This window comes from Penaeus japonicus, unplaced genomic scaffold (genome assembly GCF_977035675.1).
Source record: "Penaeus japonicus unplaced genomic scaffold, GWHDUDI00000001_assembly GWHDUDI00000004, whole genome shotgun sequence".
Classification (NCBI taxonomy): Eukaryota; Metazoa; Arthropoda; class Malacostraca; order Decapoda; family Penaeidae; genus Penaeus; species Penaeus japonicus.
Window position 1 is genome coordinate 22,872,278 of NW_028234406.1, and position 17,826 is coordinate 22,890,103.

Consider the following 17,826-nt stretch of genomic DNA (forward strand, 5'->3'; position numbering starts at 1 on the left):
CCACGTGTGTGTGTGTGTGTGTGTGTGTGTGAGTGTGAACTCCTCCGGCCACACCGTCTCGCCCAAGCCCTGTTACCTGCGTGAGCGCCTCTTCATCGGCGAGGCTCTTGGGGCTGATGTCGCCGCCCCCGAGGTAGGCGTCGAACACGTATCTGGCGAGGCTCTGTGGCCTGTAGTCGCCGTCCTGGAAGAGCAACGCCGCCCTGGCCGCGACGGCATCGAAGTTGTTCGCCAGCGCCTGGAACATCTCCGGGTCCGAGAACATTCCTGCCGCCAGATATTGCAGCTGCGGTGAGTGACTGCGTTGGATTAGTATCCGCTGAGAACTGCCTGTCGTTGCGACTTTAAAGCAGCGCTCTCTCTCTCTCTCACACACACAGTGTCAGTAAGAGGAAAGGCCATAAAGCCTGATATTTTCATAAACTCGGACGCTTTCCCCGCAAATGTGAAAGTGTTCTTAAATAAAAACAAGTACAAGAGCGACCAGAACGTTTGACCAGGCATCGCCGTCAGCAATGCCTGTGACAAGATCGCACGAGGTCATAAAAATAGAACACCTTAACGCACAATCTCTCCTCGGGCACTTTGACGAAATTAAAATGCTAATTGAGGAGAGAAACATAGACATTCTATGCATCAGTGAAACATGGCTCCACCAGGAAATGGTTAGTAATTTCATAACCGTTCCAAATTTCAATATCTATAGATGCGATGCAGGGCGTGGAAGAGGAGTATGTATGTATGTACGGGATAACCTGAAATCAACCATGATATCTCCTACACCAGTTAATAATACTGCCGTAGATGTCTGGGTTACCGTACAGAGCAACATGCTTCCTTCCATTATTATTGGCGTAGTCTATAGGCATCCTCATGCAACTTTAGAATCTTTTGAATACATAGAACAAGTCTTTAGAGAAATGTCATTGAAAAATAAACCATTCTTTATCTTAGGTGATTTAAATGATGATTTGACTAAATCTAATGCTAAATTAGCTAAGATAATAAAGAAAAACAAACTAGAACAAATTATAGATAAACCTACACGTATTACAGAAAACACCTCATCCTTATTAGATGTAATAATAACAAACAGGTCAGACATTATCCATCATACGGATGTCATCCCGTGTCATATTGCTGACCATGAACTTCTCACACTCACATTAAATATAAAAAAAACAAAGCGACCACCGATAACAAAAACATTTCGTGACCTCAAGCATTACAATCTTCAATCATTCATCGAGCTCATCAGATCTAAAGAGACGACGCTCTTAAATATCTTTTCAACAGATGATGTAGACAAACAGGTGACTATCCTTACGGAAGTGATTAAAAACAGTATTGCCGCGTTGGCACCTCTTGTAACGAGAGTCGTCAGACGTCCCCCTGCTCCTTGGATAGATGACGACATCAAGAGGGCTATTAAAGACAGAAATAATGCCCATCATAGTCTCAAAAATAACAGAAATGACGCCGCCCTTAAGGCAGATTATAAAAAAAAAAAAAATGTTAAACAGTTAATACAAAGTGCAAAAACAAATTATTTCAGAAACAGATTCATAGAACATAAAAACAATTCGGATAAAACATGGACAATTATTAAGTCAATCGTACCTAGCAACAAACACCACACTGAGAATCGTACAAGTTCTACACATAGCACAGAGCATTTTAACGACTTCTTTTCAAAAATAGGTAAACTAAATTATGAACAAACAAATGCGTCTACATTACAGCAAAATATAAATCAAGCTATGCCTACATCTAATATTTTCAGACCAAAACCAATTGATGTGGAGACTATTATCCTAGTAATAAAACACCTTCGCGAAACAAATGCTGTAGGAGCAGACGGTATTGCTTTGCGCTTTATTAAGGATAGTCTACCAGCAACCGCACATTATCTGGCAGTCATAATTAACACTTCCCTGGTCACTGGTGTTTTTCCATCGCTTTGGAAACATGGAATAGTAACACCAATTTTAAAATCAGGAGATATAGACGACGTTAATAATTACCGCCCTATTACAATACTCCCTGTATTATCTAAAGTTCTTGAGAAAATCGTAGCAAATCAGGCCAATAACCTATTATCTAAAACACAACATGGCTTTAGAAATAGGTTATCCACTGAAACAGCGTTATTGCAGATAACTAATAAACTTTATGATAATATAGACAAAAATCAGGCAAATTTACTCACATTATGTGATCTTTCAAAAGCTTTTGACAGTGTAAATCACAAAATTCTCCTTAACAAACTAAGATCCCATAGAATTAATTATTTCTGGTTTGGTAGTTATCTGAATAATAGAACTCAATCTGTTAAAATTAATGAAAGCATATCATCGAAACAACCAATATGTTTTGGTGTTCCACAAGGTTCTATTTTAGGCCCAATCCTATTTACAGTTTTCATAAATGACTTATCAGCCATTGCTCATAACTGCCTGCTAGTACAGTACGCCGATGATTCACAGTTTCTCCATAGTGACTCAGTAAATAACTTAAATACATTAGTAAGAAATACTCAAAACGCTCTAACACAAGCTAAAATATATTTTGAAAGTAATGATCTAAAATTAAATACCCATAAAACTCAATGCATATTCATAGGTAGTCGACAGAACATTGCCAAAATCCCCATCGACACAACCATAGAATTCGAAGGCCACCCTATCAAACCAAACATTTCAGTGAAAAATTTGGGAGTACACTTGGACAGATACATGACATTTGAAACACACGTTGATAACATACACAAGAATGTAATGGGCACATTAATATTTCTAAATCACATAAAAAATCAAATCACTACGGATACTAGAATCATGGTCGCGCAAACACTAGCTCTTAGCATAATAAACTACTGTTCAAATGTATGGGGTTCAACCAACAAAACACAATTTCAAAAAGTACAAAAATTACAAAACTTTGCTGCAAGAGTTGCATTGGGTAATGTCAGTAAATTCGATCATATTACCCTATATATACAAAAATTAAAATGGTTAAAAGTTCATCCTAAGTGCATTTATGATACCTGTCTCTTTACCTTCAAATTGATACATGGATTCTATCCACCATGGTTATTCTCCCTGCAAACTGTAGGGAACACAGCTGGCATTCAAACACGCCAGGTAAATTCCCTATATGTAAAAAGATCAAATACAGAAACAGGGGCAAGACAAGTACACATTCGTGGACCGAAAATGTGGAACTTATTACCAGATAATATTAAAAACATTAACAACTTTTGTAATTTTAAAACAAAATTGAAAGAACACCTTTTTACTCATCAAGTGTAAATATGTATGTATTCATATAAGAATAACCATTGTAATTTATGGAATAAAATGTTTGAATTTGAATTTGAACTCTCTCTCTCTCTCTCTCTCTTGTGTCTATCTTTATATCCATGTATCTATCTTGGCTCTATGTTTCAGGAATGTGTCACCATCTCGACACCTCACCGCATTACCCTGGGTCACGATGCGCCCTTCATGGAGATTGACGCCGGTGATGATGCTGACGTCGTGGAATCGCCCTTGACTAAGCAGGAGCGCCGGGTGGTCGGGGAGGTAATCACCGTCCACTCGGGGCACCGTCTCCCACGGGAGGGAGTTCCACGCCTGCAGTGTGGTGTGGGCGTCGTCATCAGGTGAGGAGGCAGCAGGATATTAGGGGTTGAAACAGACATATGCACATCTACATACAGTATATGCATACATGGGTAAATACACAAAAATGCAGACACACGCATGCACATACGTATATACACAGACACACAGATATAGACACACAGACACAGACATGCTAATTATCTATCTATTCATCTATCTATCGATCTATGCATGCACACACACTTACACACATACCTGGAAGTCCATAAAGGAAGAGACAAGCTTCGGAAGAGGAGCTCTTCGAAGACACTCCGCTAAAAGTTTGCTTCTCCTGTCGCCACGACCGTCCTGAGGATCAATATTGCAATTGAACGTTTGGCCGATTTTCATTGCAACCTCTCTGTGGCCCCTCCTCAGGGCCCAGGGGCACAGCGCTGAACCCGACATGAGAATGGCACGGGAAAATAATCCTGTGAGAAAAAAGAAAAGAAAAGCGTTAGGGTAAACCGCGTCTACAGCTTCTGAAACACTTCTCCCTCTCTTAGAGCACACTCTACCTTTCGCGTGAGGATTAAAGAGATGCATGTGGGCCGAAGCAGCACCGGCGCTCAAGCCACAGATGGTGATCTTCGTGTTGTCGCCTCCGAAGCGAGCGATGTTCCGGTGCACCCAGCGGAGGGCGAGCGTCTGGTCCATCAGGCCGAGGTTTCCTGGCAGCTCCTCGTCCTCCGTCGACAGGAATCCTGCTCAAGATTTTTTTCTTTATGCTTGTGTACTTTGGCGCATTGTTTTTGCTTTTGTTATTTTTATGTGTATCGGTACACCTACGATTATCATTTATCAACTAATCTACTGTTATGATTTTGCAGGGGGAGGGGCGATATATAGGCACTATAGTGAATTACAATTTTGTAAAAAAAAAAAAATGCATATTCAAGAATTATTTCTAATGCAACGAGTAATAAATAGTTTTGGTATATACCCTTAGCAATTCTAGATTCACCAACGCCATAAATCAGAGATATAGCCAAGCCGTTTCTTACCAAGAATCCCAAGGCGGTACTGGATAGTAACAATGACAATATCTTGATCCAAGAAGAGCTCGGGGTTGTGGCGGCTAGCGCTCCCGGTGAGGAAAGCTCCTCCGTGTATGTATACCATCACTGGATAATTCTTCTCCTAGTAGTCATTAGAACATAAACATTAGTTACGAAAAAATACTGTAGTGTCTTGCGTTGCTAAAATTTGTCATTATGGTTTCAAGACGAATGTGTTCATGCAAAGTGCAATATTTTTGTTCCGTCTTGTGTTCCCCTGTTGCTCTTGAACGCAAGCATCGATAACAAAAGGTACATTTTGATATATGGATGAATGGTCTTTTGTGTTTTGAAGACGTCTTTTTCCATGCTAAATTGTATGTTTTATGTTTTATGCATTAGTTGATAGAGCAGAAACACCTGACTCAAACATTGACTACAGACGCTAAAAACTACCTTATAAAGGAGTTAATCTGCATTAGACTATAAGGTTTGAACAGAGGAAATCGGAATCTCCTTGTTAAAGATAAAAATGAAAATTAGGTCTATATTCAGGCTTAAAGCGTTTCTAATCTAAAAAATATCAGATTGGTATATTACCTGCGTCGATGGAGTGAAGACATTGAGATACAAGCAGTCCTCTTCTCCCATTATTTCTTTAATGCCCTTTAATTGCTTCTCTTTCGTGACTTGCGGACAGCTAGGGGGGTAGGCGACGCTGTTCCTCCTTCCATTCCTGGCACTCACTGGCACAGGGGGCTGGTAGACATTCACAAGGCGTTTACAAGAATGACTCAAATAACTATATGGGCTGTACTCAAGGGATTTGCACCGGAAATCAGTAGACCGGAATACCGGTATTTCAGGTTCGGTATTACCGGTACCAAAAACACTTCGGTATACCGGTACCGGTATTTTTTGCGCATCGGTATACCGCTATACCGCTGACCTATGCCGCCAAGGTAGCCAGGCAGCCCCATCATCCCAACAGGGATGTTTTGCGCCGGCAGTTAGGGCCCCAGCACCGCGGCGGAAAGCCGCTGTGCAATAGACTCCATGACCTCACAGATAAAGTCGGTATAGATCTCTCTACCATCGATACCCTGGTTCAGTCAAATATAGCACCGTGGGAAACACCCAATTTTTCCACCGTTGTAGACTGGCTACCATCAGCCAAAGCCACGGTGTCGGAGGTGGAGGTACGCCAGAGGTTCAGAGAGATCATTATTAAACATCTTTCCTTTTTTCATTTATATACCGACGGGTCCAAGACAGACGAGTGTGTGGAAGCGGGTGTATGGTCGACTGAATGCCAGTTGAGATTCAGATTGCCAAATCATACATCGATCTTTCTTGTCGAACTTTTTGCAATTGATAAAGCTTTAGATTTTGCCTTATCGACGACCCACGATAGAATAGTCATATTTTCAGACTCGTTAAGTTCACTTAAAGCTATTAAATCCTTAGAAACCACCAATAATGAAATACAGGGTAATATCATTCGTAAATTGCATAGTGCCAAAAAATCAATCAAACTGATATGGGTACCTGGACACTCGGGTATCCATGGCAACGAACAGGCTGACAAATTAGCCGGGTCGACTGGTGATCTGGAGCCAGGTATTGTCCGCACAGATCTCAGGTGTTTTGTCTCTTTTATAAAAGCAAAAATCCATCTCCTGTGGCAGAGTGAGTGGACCGACCTCACAATAAACAACAAAAATAAAGAAGAAATAAAACTGTGGGACACAGCCTACAGAAAAAATAGAAGAGAGGAGGTGGTGGTAGCCCGAATCAGGGTAAACGCCACACGCTATACCCACCTGACTCCTTACATGGAAAAAAGCTTCCCTCCACAGTGTGGCATGTGCAACAGAATAATATCAATATCACACATCCTGATAACATGCCACCAGTACACCATCCAAAGACAAAAAATTAAAAATTATTTTCAAATTAAAAATATAGATTATAATATAATAGATATACTATCTGATAATGAAAAAATAATTAGTAAAGTAATCACTTTTCTAAGGGAGACAAAACTTTATGACCTTATATAGATTGATAAAATAAAATGGAATCATTGGCTTAATAACCTTGGCTTGTGCCGCTGGTTGATAGCCAATAAATCCAACAAGCAAGCTGGATCGCTCCAGTTGAGATTCAGATTGCCAAATCATACATCGATCTTTCTTGCCGAACTTTTTGCAATTGATAAAGCTTTAAATTTTGCATTATCGACGACCCACGATAGAATAGTCATATTTTCAGACTCGTTAAATTCACTTAAAGCTATTAAATCCTTAGAAACCACCAATAATGAAATACAGGGTAATATCATTCGTAAATTGCTTAGTGCCAAAAAATTAATCAAACTGATATGGGTACCTGAACACTGGGGTATCCATGGCAACGAACAGGCTGACAAACTAGCCGGGTCGACTGGTGATCTGGAGCCTGGTATTGTCCGCACAGATCTCAGGTGTTTTGTCTCTTTTATAAAAGCAAAAATCCATCTCCTGTGGCAGAGTGAGTGGACCGACCTCACAATAAACAATAAAATCAAAGAAGAAATACAAATGTGGGACACAGCCTACAGAAGAGAAAGAAGAGAGGAGGTGGTGTTGACCCGACTTAGGGTCAACACCACAAGATATACCCACCTGAATCATTACATTGAAAAAAGCTTCCCTCCACAGTGTGGCTATTGTAATAATACAATGACAATAACACACATCCTAACAGTATGCCACAAATATAATAACCAAAGACAAAAAATTAAAAATTATTTTCAAATTAAAAATATTGAATTAAATATAAAAAAATCTATTATCTGACAACGAAAAAATAATAAGTAAAGTAATCACTTTTCTAAAGGAGACAAAACTTTATGACCTTCTATAGACTGATAAAATAAAATGGAATCATTGGCTTAATAACCTTGGCTTGTGCCGCTGGTTGATAGCCAATAAATCCAACAAGCAAGCTGGATCGTCCCACTCGTGTATGAGACTCCTTAAGGCTCACACCCTGTTTTCATAACGCAGCAGCAACAAATAATAAGTCTTGTGACACCAGAGCTACCCTGGTTTTCGGGGCCTCTGGTCTTGCTTGGCATTGTTGCTTCTGAGTTTTATTAAAGTAAAACAAAGTTGAGTAAAACGCTGTTTTGTACAGATTTTGCGCACTTTAAGTGCTTCACTTGCACCTTCAGTGCTTTGTTTTTTGAAGGTGACACGAGACTACAAGTAGGAGTAGTCAGCCCCCACCCCAGACCCGCAGCTCTCTTCTACCCCAGGGTAGCCCTTACGGGCTGTGACCCCTGGGTAGGGAGGCCCAGTAGTCTGGGGCGTCCTTTGGGCGCAACTTTTCTCTCCCCCTGAATTTTTTCCATTTTTCTGTGTGACTTTCCTGAGCTTACAGGAGTCTCCTTGTGAGCTCCTGTATTCGCTTGGGGGATGGGCATTGACTTACCGTCCCTCACACTAGGCAGGTTCGGCGGTAGGAAGGTGCCTTACATACAACTCCGATCCCTTAGTCGGTACTGGAGAACGCAACCAGGCTTCCGCTAAGGGGGGGTGAGGACGCTTAACTGAAAGACTTCATGACATTACAGTAAAAGTAACTATTCCTGTTGGCCCAAATACCTGTAAGGGAGTAATCTTTCACAGGGATTTGAGGACAATGGAAGAAAGCGAAATTCTTGATGCCATGAATGACCAAAACGTAGTAGACGTAAATTGCATGACCAAGAAGGATGGGAATGCGCGAATAAAGACCGGGTTGTGTTTCTTGACCTTTTCTTCACCAAAAATTCCAAGTACTGTCAAAATCGGATATGAGATTGTTCAAGTACGACCTTACATTAAAAAACCAATGCGGTGTAATAGATGCCAAAAATTTGGACACACCTCTTTAAGATGCAATGATAAGGACACTAACAAATTCACTTGCGGTAAATGTACTGAAGATCATGATACCACTGAATGCACGGAAACGACACTCGAGTGTGCTGACTGTGGATGTCCCCATCAGTCAGGCTCTGCTGAATGCAGTAGCCTGAAGAAGGAGACTGAAACATTAGCATACATGAGAGAACACGATGTTAGCTACCGTGAGGCCAAGAAGAAAGTGGAAGGTTTGACAAGCAAACCCAATACTTCTTACGCCTCAGCAGTAACTAACACTGTTTCCAGTGCAAGCAGTGTTAGTCAGCAGCTCGCAGTTAAAGACAAGGAAATTTCCGAATTAAAAGAAACAGTAAAGGACTTGATGAATCAGATTAAAGAATTGAATAAGACAATTAAAGAAATTGCTGAATCAACCCAGCAAAAACAGCATCTTAAGGAGGACGATACCAAATCACAATCCGGATCGCACCTTCTAGTCCAGGCGACCCCCACTAGGACTTCGCCTGGTTTTTGGTCTACTCGTAAGGGTAGATCATCTTCCGCCGGGCGCATCCCTAGTGGAGGGGAGCAGGCCATGGAGGCTACTGTCTCCAAAAATTCCCGAGAGAGGCCCTCGGGAAGCGAGGGAGAGGAGGAGGCGCCTCCCTCCCAAAAAAAGAAAATAAAAACCGGCGGACAAGGCACTTCCAAACCCCATAAAACATAATCCACGCGTATACCATTATACAATGGAACTGTCGAAGTCTTAGATCAAAATTAAACTCCCTTAGATTATTAGCCTCGTCCTATGCTCCCGATATTATCGTACTACAAGAAAGCCATTTAAACGACCAAGTCTCTGACGAGGTCGTATCGCTAAGAAACTACCATTTTTGTAGAAAAGACCGAGAGGGAAGGGGTGGAGGCGGAGTCGCCATGTACATCCACCAGAATCTCCCTTTCACTGAAGTGACGATTAATTCTACTTTGGAACACGTCGCATGCAAAGTAAAATTTAATAACACGTATCTGACTATATGCTCAGCTTATTGTCCACCTGATAAAATGCTAATCTATGATGAGCTTTTTGCTCTTCAGGACAGTCTGCCAAACAATAAATTAATTCTAGGTGATTTTAATGCTCGTCATACATCATGGGGTTCCCTGCGGATGAATGGTAGAGGTGAGCAAGTAGTTAAGTTGATCAACGACTCTGATCTGGTTCTTCTAAATGATGGTAGTCCAACGCGAGTGGACGATAATACCGGTAATTTGAGCTTTATTGACCTATCACTGGTTTCTTCAACACTAGCAGCCAAGTGCCTGTGGCACACCATTGACGACTCGTTGGGAAGCGATCACCTTCCTATTTGTATTCAATATTCATGCGACACCACGAGGACGCCTTCAGCACCCAAATTTAACGTAAAAAGAGCATATTGGGTCGCCTTCACAAGGAGCGTCAAGCTCGAAGTTGTTGGAGAAACCATTGATGATAAAGTAAACAATGTTCAAAATTGTATTATAAATGTAGCAATGGCAACCATCCCTAAGACTTCGACAGATCGCGTTAAGCATAGAGTTCCATGGTGGACACCAGATTGCCGCAGAGCGCTATGTGACGAAATACGGCCTACAGGCTTTTCCATAATAATATTACCAACGAGAACTTTCGCAATTACAAACAAGCGATAGCTAGGGCTCGTAGAACAATCAGACAAGCCAAAAGAGACTCCTGTCGAAGCTTTGTCTCTACAATTAATAGTAACACCAAGTTATCAGAGGTTTGGTCCACAGTAAATAGAATAAATAGAAAAAAATCATCAATAAAAATCAGAAACATCTTGCATGAGGGAAATAATTATGATTCACCTAGAGACATTGCTAACACAATCGCCAGGCAGTTCTCTTATACAAGCAGCTCGGAAAACTACAATCCTGCATTCCTGATCACCAAGGAAGCATCCGAGCTGCAAGCAATTCACTTTGCCACAGGAGATAACTTTGATTACAATAAAGATCTTTCAATGAATGAGCTTGTCCGAGTCCTAGAAGCCTGTAGAGGAACAACCCCAGGCCCCGATGAGATTCGATACGAGATGATGAAGCATCTTAATCATCATGACATGATTAAGCTGCTAGAAGTGTACAATGATATTTGGAAAAGCCAGACTTTTCCAAATTCATGGCACATCGCCCACATTATTCCCATATTGAAAGGAGGGGGAAATCCCAGATCCGCCATCTCTTACCGCCCAATTGCGTTGACAAGTTGCTTATGCAAGGTCATGGAAAGAATTGTTAATAGTAGGCTATTGCATTTTTTAAATACCAGGAATTTACTAGTTGACGAGCAGTGCGGCTTCCGGAAGGGACGTCAAATTCTCGATCAGCTAGTAAAACTGGAAAGTCATATTCATGAGGCATTTGCCAAAAACCATTTTTTTATTTCAGTATTTTTAGATATAGAAAAAGCCTACGACATGACATGGGGACATGGCCTACTCATAAAACTTTATGCTTTCGGATTATGTGGAAACTTGCCTTGTTTTATCCAAAATTTCATATCTGACAGAACGTTTTCTGTCAAATTATTTTCTGACAATGTCACTTTCTCGGACATTTTTGTCCAGGCAAACGTGGTCCCACAAGGAAGTGTCTTGTCACCAACATTATTTTTATGTATGATTAATGACATTTTACCATCTCCTCCTCGGAATCTTAAATATTCACTGTACGCTGATGACTGTACATTATGGCACTCCAGCAGTTCTCGGCAAAACAGATCCAATTGGCACTGGATATGATTCATAACTGGGCCGTCCAGTGGGGTTTTAAGTTTTCCATAAGAAAGAGTTTTGGCGTGATTTTTACCCATAGGAGAAAGCCCAACATCAGGCTAACTCTAGACAACCACCCAATACCTATTCAAAATTCAGCTAGATTTCTTGGTCTACTCTTTGATAGTAGATTATATTGGAAAGACCACATTGGTCAGTTAAAGAATAAATGTCAAAAAGCACTCAATTTGTTAAAGTGCATTTCTGGACACAAATGGGGAGCTGATAGAAAGTCTTTACTGATGTTATATAAATCCCTGATTAGGTCTAAAATAGATTATGGGTCAATCGTGTATGGCTCGGCAACGAGCTCAACTCTGAAAGGATTGAATGTTGTACAGAATGCTTGTTTATGTGTCTGTCTTGGAGCCCTTAATTAAGTGCACTCGCATCGAGCGCCTAGAGATAGAGTCGGGAGTACCTCCCCTCCGTCTTAGACGCGGCCAGCTTGCGCTGACTTACGCCGCTAAGATAGCCAGGCAACTCCAACATCCTAACAGGGATGTTTTGCGCCGGCAATTAGGCCCACAGCACCGCGGCGGAAAGCCTCTGTGCAATAGACTCCAAGACCACACAGATAAAGTCGGTATAGATCTCTCTACTATCGATACCCTGGTTCATTCAAATATAGCGCCGTGGGAAACACCCAATTTTACCATCGTGGTAGACTGGCTACCATCAGTCAAAGCCACGGTACCGGAGGCGGAGGTACGCCAGCGGTTCAGAGAGATCCTTATTAAACATCTTTCCTTTTTTCATTTGTATACCGACGGGTCCAAGACAGACGAGTGTGTAGGTGCGGGTGTATGGTCGACTGAATGTCAGTTGAGATTTCGATTGCCGAATCATACATCGATCTTTCTTGCTGAACTTTTTGCAATAGACAAAGCTTTAGATTTCGCCCTATCGACGACCCACGATAGAATAGTCATATTTTCAGACTCATTAAGATCACTTAAAGCTATTAAATCCTTAGAAACTACCAAAAATGAATTACAGGGTAATATCATTCGTAAATTACATAGTGCCAATAAATCAATCAAGCTGATATGGGTACCTGGACACTCGGGTATCCATGGCAAAGAACAGGCTGACAAATTAGCCGGGTCAACTGGTGATCTGGAGCCTGGCATTGTCCGCACAGATCTCAGGTGTTTTGTCTCTTTTATAAAAGCAAAAATTCATCTCCTGTGGTAAAGTGAGTGGACCAGCCTCCAATTCACTAAACATAAAGTGAATATAGAACCGTGGGACACAGCCCACAGAAGAAACAGAAGGGAGGAGGAGGTGTTGGCTCGACTCAGGGTCAATACCACACGGATAACCCACCTCACTCCATATATTGAGAAGAATTATCCTCCTATGTGTAATCACTGTAACAGGAGGCTAACAATAAAACACATCATTACATGTCAAAAATACGACCGCCAAAGACAAATTATTAAAAACTATCTTTATATTAAAAACATAGAATATAATATAGGAAATATTCTATCAAACGATGAAAAAATAATCAGTAAAGTAATCACTTTTCTAAAGGAGACAAAACTTTATGACCTTCTATAGATTGATATGATAAAATGGAACCATTGGCTTAATAACCTTGGCATGTGCCGCTGGTTGATAGCCAATAAATCCAACAAACAAACAAACTGGATCGTCAGCAGATGGCGGGAGATAACCCCTTGCATATGAGCCCCTAGCTCGGCAACCGCACTGCTCACAACCTGTGCCCTTTTGGCACTTGTTGTTTTCTTTTATTAAATTTTATTTATTGTTTTTTAAAAGGGTTGCGGCCATAGTTAAATTCATGGCCAGGCCAAGGAGATTTTTGAATATGGAAGGAGGAGAGACCTTTCTTTGTTTTGAATAAATAATAAAAAATTTGATGATCGGAGCTCTTTCAAGACACCCTGTAATGCTTACCTGACTCTAGCCACGCCTGCTCGGCATTGTCCTGTGTAGGAACCCTTTCTTTCCACATACAGACTGACATACACTCATACACATAAATAACATACATTTTACACGTCTTCTACTGTCTCGCACATACGCGGGTGCTGATCCCTTATCAGCTAGTGGCAGCCTACCCCTACACAGGACTTCAAGATTCACGTTACCATAGATTCAATCGGGAATTTACTTTGGGGCAAGGGAATCTTTCGATGAATCACTATACCACAACCATGTCTATGTGATTGTACTTTTTTTTCTTATCAAGTTAGATGTTTAAAATTTTCAATTAAAAAAAAATATATATATTTCAGTTCCCCTGTACATATGTTTTATCCACAGGAGAGTTCAAGATAACTGTTAATATCATAGGCATATCACAAATCTTCTTGGTTTCCGTAAACTCTTAATCACAAAATGGCTATTTCCGATATCTGTGCTATGTGATGACTAATGTTATTTTCACTGCTTTTTCTTCCTCTTTCTTGCCTTTTGCCAAAGTGCATCGGGTTAGCTTTAACCAAGATGCCTGTTGTAGCCTAAAAAATGGCTTTATAATGAGCGCTCAAGGTGTGTCAATAAGCTGGGACAAACTTACTGCCCGGGAGATGAGTCAAAATAGCGTCAAATCTTGAGTTATTGCTACTCTCTCAGTATAGGGCTCTATACAAATGCACACACACACACACACACACACACACACACACACACATTATTAAGTCAAGTGTCATCAGCACTAGTTGTAAATGGGGGAAACATGAGTCTACTTATTTATACGCAGGTAAACACTGAAGAGAATGATTTTCAATAGAAAAAACACAAATATGTCATTGACACCGAGAAGTTTTATCGGCAAACACTATCAAGAAATAAAATGTCAGGATCGTTAAGAAAATATCTATGAGCAAATTCTAAGACACTGATAAGAGACTAAGTATCCTCACAGTGACACGGGCGAATACAATTCATCAAATAAAGAAGAAAAGATGTCCTTCACCTTGAACCTGAGGTCTCCGATAGGTGGCTCAGCATACGGAATACTCCAAAAGGCGTAGTAAAACCTCCCCCCGGGCGTCGTCTCCAGGGTGGGCAAGACGAACCCAGAACTTAGGTAGACTTCTGGCGCTTCGGGCTGGGGTCGCATGGCAGCTCTATCGTAGATACTGAGACACGCCAGGATGAAGATCACTAATGCTACCCTTCCCTTTTCCATGCTGCAGCCAATAAGGGGAGAAAAGTTGTACTTGTAAACTCGTATACACGCACACGCACAAAATGTTACAAGTTTTATATTCCAATTAATCCTTCATTAAAAAAAAAAAAAAAAGTGTGAGCATGAGTAGCATGAGTATATGTGCATAAATGTTTCAGTCGATGGTCTTGGAGGATATATGGATGGTAGGACAAATTGGCATATTCCCATTTCTGATTTTTCCCGTGATGATACCAAAGTTAGATTAGGTTGTTCAGTCTTGCATGTAAGATATTGCATGATATGCCATTTTTGCTACCTATCAAACCCTGACTCCCTAAGTGTCCACCAAGAGTAACAACTGAAGCTCTGTTCACGCATTTATTCCTGTTGAATCGCAATGAAACAGTCAGTGATACCAATTGATATTGTGATTTTGACCGTTCAAAATGAGGAGTCCAGTGTAATTATGGTGAAGGAGAGGTAGGAAAGGCAGTAATTAGGTAGACCCAAACACAGTGTTACAAACTTTATATTTCAACTAATCCTTCATGAAAAAAGTGAGTGTACGAATAAATGTTTCAGTTGATAGACAAAGAGGCAAGTATTAATTACTGATTTTTCCCTTGGTGTGACATATTTGTAACAGTTCAGTACATTGCGTTTAAAGATTTTTTTTACAATGAATTCGTCAGTTACCGATAAAAAAACGCTTATGTTGAATAACTGTGCAAAAACACTGCCTAACAAAGAAGACCTGTCTTGCAATGTTAAGCTCGGGGGTTATCCCCAGGACGGTTTGGCCACGCCCTTCTACCACTCGGCTGTTTGCTAAGCCCCGCCTCTCGAGAATGACCAATAACCTCTAATTAGCAACTCATCATGGACTCGACATGAATCATTTTGAATATATTTAGATGAATATCTCAGAGAGAGAGAGAGAGAGAGAGAGAGAGAGACGGGAGACAGAAAGTCTGACCGGCTCTGAACAGGTAAATGGGGCAGTTTGAATCGCGGCGCTCACCACGCTTTTAACTCTGAAACAGAACACAAAAGCCGTTTTGCACTGCATCGTAACCGCGATGTTGAGCCCTCTGTTTTCCTTGTGTGTGTGTGGGAAGGGAGGGGGGGATATGTGTCTGTGTGTGTGTGTGTGAACGTGTATGTGTGTGTGTGTGTGTGTGTGTGTGTGTGTGTGTGTGTGTGGGTGGGTGTGTATGTGTGTGTGAATATATATACATACATACACACACACACACACACACACACACACACACACACTCTAACATAACACACTATGTGTATATAGTAGATATTGTTATTTAGTTAGATATATTATATTTTGGAAATTTCAGACTTACTCAGGACTCCTACACACACACAATCTCTAACACAACACAACACACTACACTACAATTACTCACACAGTGTGTTTTTTTGATAGTTTATTGTTTTGTTAGTACTTTTATTTAGGTGGGTGTAGTGTGTGGGGGGGGGTGTGGGGGGTGTGGCTGTGTGGGGGGGGTGGGTGGTGGGGGGGGGGTGAATTGTATTCTTACTCACTCTCAATCAGAAACAGACTATATATATATGTGTGTGTTGTGTGTGTGTTTTTGTTGATTGTGTGTGTGTGTGTGTGTTGTGTGTGTGTGTGTGTGTGTGTGTGTGTGTGGGGCGTGGGGGGGGGGGGGGGGGGTGGGTGGTGGGGGGGTGGGGGGAGGGGGGGTGGGGGGGTGTGTTTGTTTGTTATTTATGTCAGTCATTTGAGTGTGTGGGAGTGTGTGTGTGTGTGTGTGTGTGGTGTATGTGTGTGTGTGTCGAGTGTTTGTTTGTAGTAAATTATCTTAGCTATGATGTGTCGTACTATATATCTGGTTATCGTACTTAGTTTATATATGCTACTGTGTGTGGTGTGTGTGTGTATTAGTGTGTGTGAGAGAGTGTTGTGGGTTGTGTGTTTGTGTGTGTGAGTGTGGTTGTGTGCGTGTGTGTGTTTAGGGTGAGTGGGTGCGTGGTTGGTCGGGTGGTTGGGGGGGGGTGGAGAGGGTGGGGGTGGGTGGTTTGGTTGTTCTGCTTACAACATATACTATATGGGGGATATATATATTTCTATCTTTCTCTCTATTAGATTTATATATATTATATATATGTCATTTGGGAAATCTATATTAATATCTATTTGTGATGTCTATATATGTCTGTGTGAGTTTGTGTGTGTTTGTGAGATTTTGTAGTGCTGATGTGAGTGTGTGGTGTGAGTGTGTGAGTTGGGTGTGTGTGTGGGTGTGTGTGTGTGCATTGTGTGGTGCATTCAGTCTGTCATGGAGAGAGAGAGGTTTTGTTTTTGTGTGTGTGTTTGTGAGTGTGTGTGGGTGGGGGTGTGTTTTGGATTGGGTGTGTGTGTTAGTGTGAGTGTTGTGTGTGTTTGTGTGTGTGTGTGTGTGTGTGAGGGGGGAGGGGGGGTTGGGGGGGGGGAGGGTAGGATAGTGGAGTGAGTGTGTTTTGTGTGTTTGAGAGAGTGTTTGAGTGTGTGTGCTTGGCTTGTGATAATCGTGATAGGGGGTTTGTTTGTTGGTGTTAGTGTTAGTGTGTGATAGTGTGTGTGTTAGTGTGTGTGTGTGTCTTGAGTGAGAGAGTTGAGTGTTAGTTTGTGTGTGTTGATGTTTGTTTGTTTTTGGGTGTTTGTTAGTGGGTGTGTGGGTTTTTGAGTTATTTGTTATTGTAAGAGTTTATGAGATATTGTTATTGAGAGAGTTGTTTTTGTTTGGTTGATAGATAGTTAGTTAGTTATTTTGGACAAGAGAGTGAGATAGTTGGGGGGGGGGTATTTAGGTTTGAGAGGAGATATATAGTATATTGAAGATAGTTGTAGCTGTGATTTAGGTATATATTATATTAATATATTATATAGATTTATATTTTCTTTATATATATATATATAGAAAACAGTAATTAGAGATGACTAGTTAGATAGATATGCATAAATATATAATTAGTTATTTATATATATATATAAATTTATATATATAATATAAATATATATATATATGTTATATATGTATAGATACATACATATGTTATATTTATTATATATTAAATGTATATCTTTGTATATATATATATACATATATAAAACACTATACATACATATACGTATATATGTATCTATAATAGTGTATATATATGTATATTTATCTATATATTATATATTATATATATATATATATATGTTAATGTATATATATATGTATATATATAAATTTGTATATATAGATGTATATATAT

General features: G+C 40.5%; 1 protein-coding gene across 1 annotated transcript in view; it reads right to left on the reverse strand.

Moving 5' to 3' along the window:
* The window catches only part of LOC122261886 (juvenile hormone esterase), a 50,749-nt gene that overhangs the window by 7,910 nt on the left and 25,013 nt on the right, over window positions 1–17,826 (reverse strand). Inside the window, exons 2-8 of the mRNA XM_086536365.1 lie at window positions 14,347–14,563; window positions 5,264–5,422; window positions 4,670–4,805; window positions 4,184–4,369; window positions 3,882–4,096; window positions 3,485–3,635; window positions 77–267 (exon numbers count right to left, since the gene is read on the reverse strand). Of these exons, the coding sequence (XP_086392491.1) occupies window positions 77–267; window positions 3,485–3,635; window positions 3,882–4,096; window positions 4,184–4,369; window positions 4,670–4,805; window positions 5,264–5,422; window positions 14,347–14,562 (1,254 nt within the window). The 5' untranslated portion in view covers window position 14,563. The remainder of the gene's footprint in view (window positions 1–76; window positions 268–3,484; window positions 3,636–3,881; window positions 4,097–4,183; window positions 4,370–4,669; window positions 4,806–5,263; window positions 5,423–14,346; window positions 14,564–17,826) is intronic.